We start from the raw sequence: 1503 nt of genomic DNA, 5'->3' as shown, positions 1-1503 counted from the left end.
AGAGAGGAGTTAGTATGTGTATGTGTGTGTGTGTGTGTGTGTGTGTGTGTGTGTGTGTGTGTGTGTGTGTGTGTGAGGACACAGACAAGTTTACTGCTTTCAGATGCTCAGTGTTACAGACAATACTGCCAAACTTGTACATTGTTTGTAAGGATAGCATGGTCTGTTCAATTCTTTATATAATTTTCCTGATTCTAAAAATTCTGCAATAATTTCAAAACTTTCAATATTCATAATATAATATATTTATGCAGATGATACACTGAGATCTAATGTTACTTGAACACTGGAACTATTCTCAACATGCAATTCCACTCGACTTAAAGGAGTAACATGATTCACACATACATAGCCCATAATATGAGTAATTTTTGATCATTTATATTTCAATGTAATATTGATATGACTGCAACATGCTGCCATTAACCATTTCCTGATAGTGTCATGACCTCTGAGCTACATAGCACAACATGTATGACCACAACCAAACATTCAGCTTTGTGCTGTTACCTGACAGGACTTGGAGAGCCACTGTAGGAAGGTGAGTGTGGGGGTGTTTTGGCTTGGCTACACAGACCAGCAGATGCCAGAAGAGAGCTGATTAAAGTGGAGAAACAGAAATAGAAACTGACACAAACTGAGAAAAAAACATTACATTTGTGTAATACAGGTGTTGGCCAATCCTTGACTTCTTACCCACTGTTCATCAGGCTGTCCTGCAGCACTTTACTCTCACATGTCAGCTCACCTGCTGGAAAGCCCGAAAAATAAAAACAGCAAAATCAAAGTGGAGTGAAAAGAGGATTTCCCAAGTATTTCTATTAAAAGAACAACAGAGAAGGGATGTCTAAAAAATGCTGAATATGCCACATAAAAGCCAGTCTGAAAAAACACACTTTCAAAATAATGGAGCCAAAGCTAGGACAATGCACAGCTGCCTTGGCCATTTAGGTAGGGATCCCATGAAATAAAAAGTGTTTTCTTACTCGTGAAGTGAGCAGGCACCATGACAAAGTCATCTGTGTCACAGGAGGAGGAGTTCTTGCTGCTGCCGCCCCCTCCAGACGAGTCCTTGAGGAGAAAACCAGTGGCCTCCTGGGTAGGAGAGGCCAGAGCTTTGGCACGCAAATGCTGAACCTCAGCAAGAGACTGCTGCAGGGCACAGAGACAGAAAGTAGGAGATAAACGAAGAAAGGAAGCACAAAAGGTTTCTTAGGCTTCACATAAAAACACAGTGTCATTACCCAGGCACAGAGAGAGAAACAAAGAGAAACAGGGAAATAATACAGAAATAATAAACACAAACCGGTGGTGAGGCGAGATGAGATGTGGAAGAGCTGCTACAAGAGCTGGCTGATGCAGAGCTTGGGAAGCAGGTCATGGTCACAGTTGGAGTTACTGTAGCAAAAAATAAACATATTTGTTAGAAAACTCAAGGATACACACAATGCATTTTGGTGAGAAATAGAAACAAAAGTCTACTTGGCAGCTACTATAATATAA

General features: G+C 40.7%; 1 protein-coding gene across 1 annotated transcript; it reads right to left on the bottom strand.

Moving 5' to 3' along the window:
- Nucleotides 1-48: 48 nt before the first annotated feature.
- LOC111651912 (serine/threonine-protein kinase ULK1-like) lies at nucleotides 49-1398 on the bottom strand (the record flags this gene model as incomplete). The annotated part of the gene is made up of 4 exons (XM_023401985.2): nucleotides 49-597; nucleotides 697-751; nucleotides 987-1152; nucleotides 1307-1398. Coding segments are annotated over 4 exons (404 nt in total), but the record flags the coding sequence as incomplete, so codon positions are not given.
- Nucleotides 1399-1503: the final 105 nt, after the last annotated feature.

Source organism: Seriola lalandi, unplaced genomic scaffold (genome assembly GCF_002814215.2).
Source record: "Seriola lalandi dorsalis isolate HSWRI2012SDOR001 ecotype SW California unplaced genomic scaffold, Sedor1 jcf7180001973377, whole genome shotgun sequence".
NCBI lineage: Eukaryota > Metazoa > Chordata > Actinopteri > Carangiformes > Carangidae > Seriola > Seriola lalandi.
Note: the sequence above shows the minus strand (reverse complement) of the source record. Positions and strands in the feature narration are given on the sequence as shown.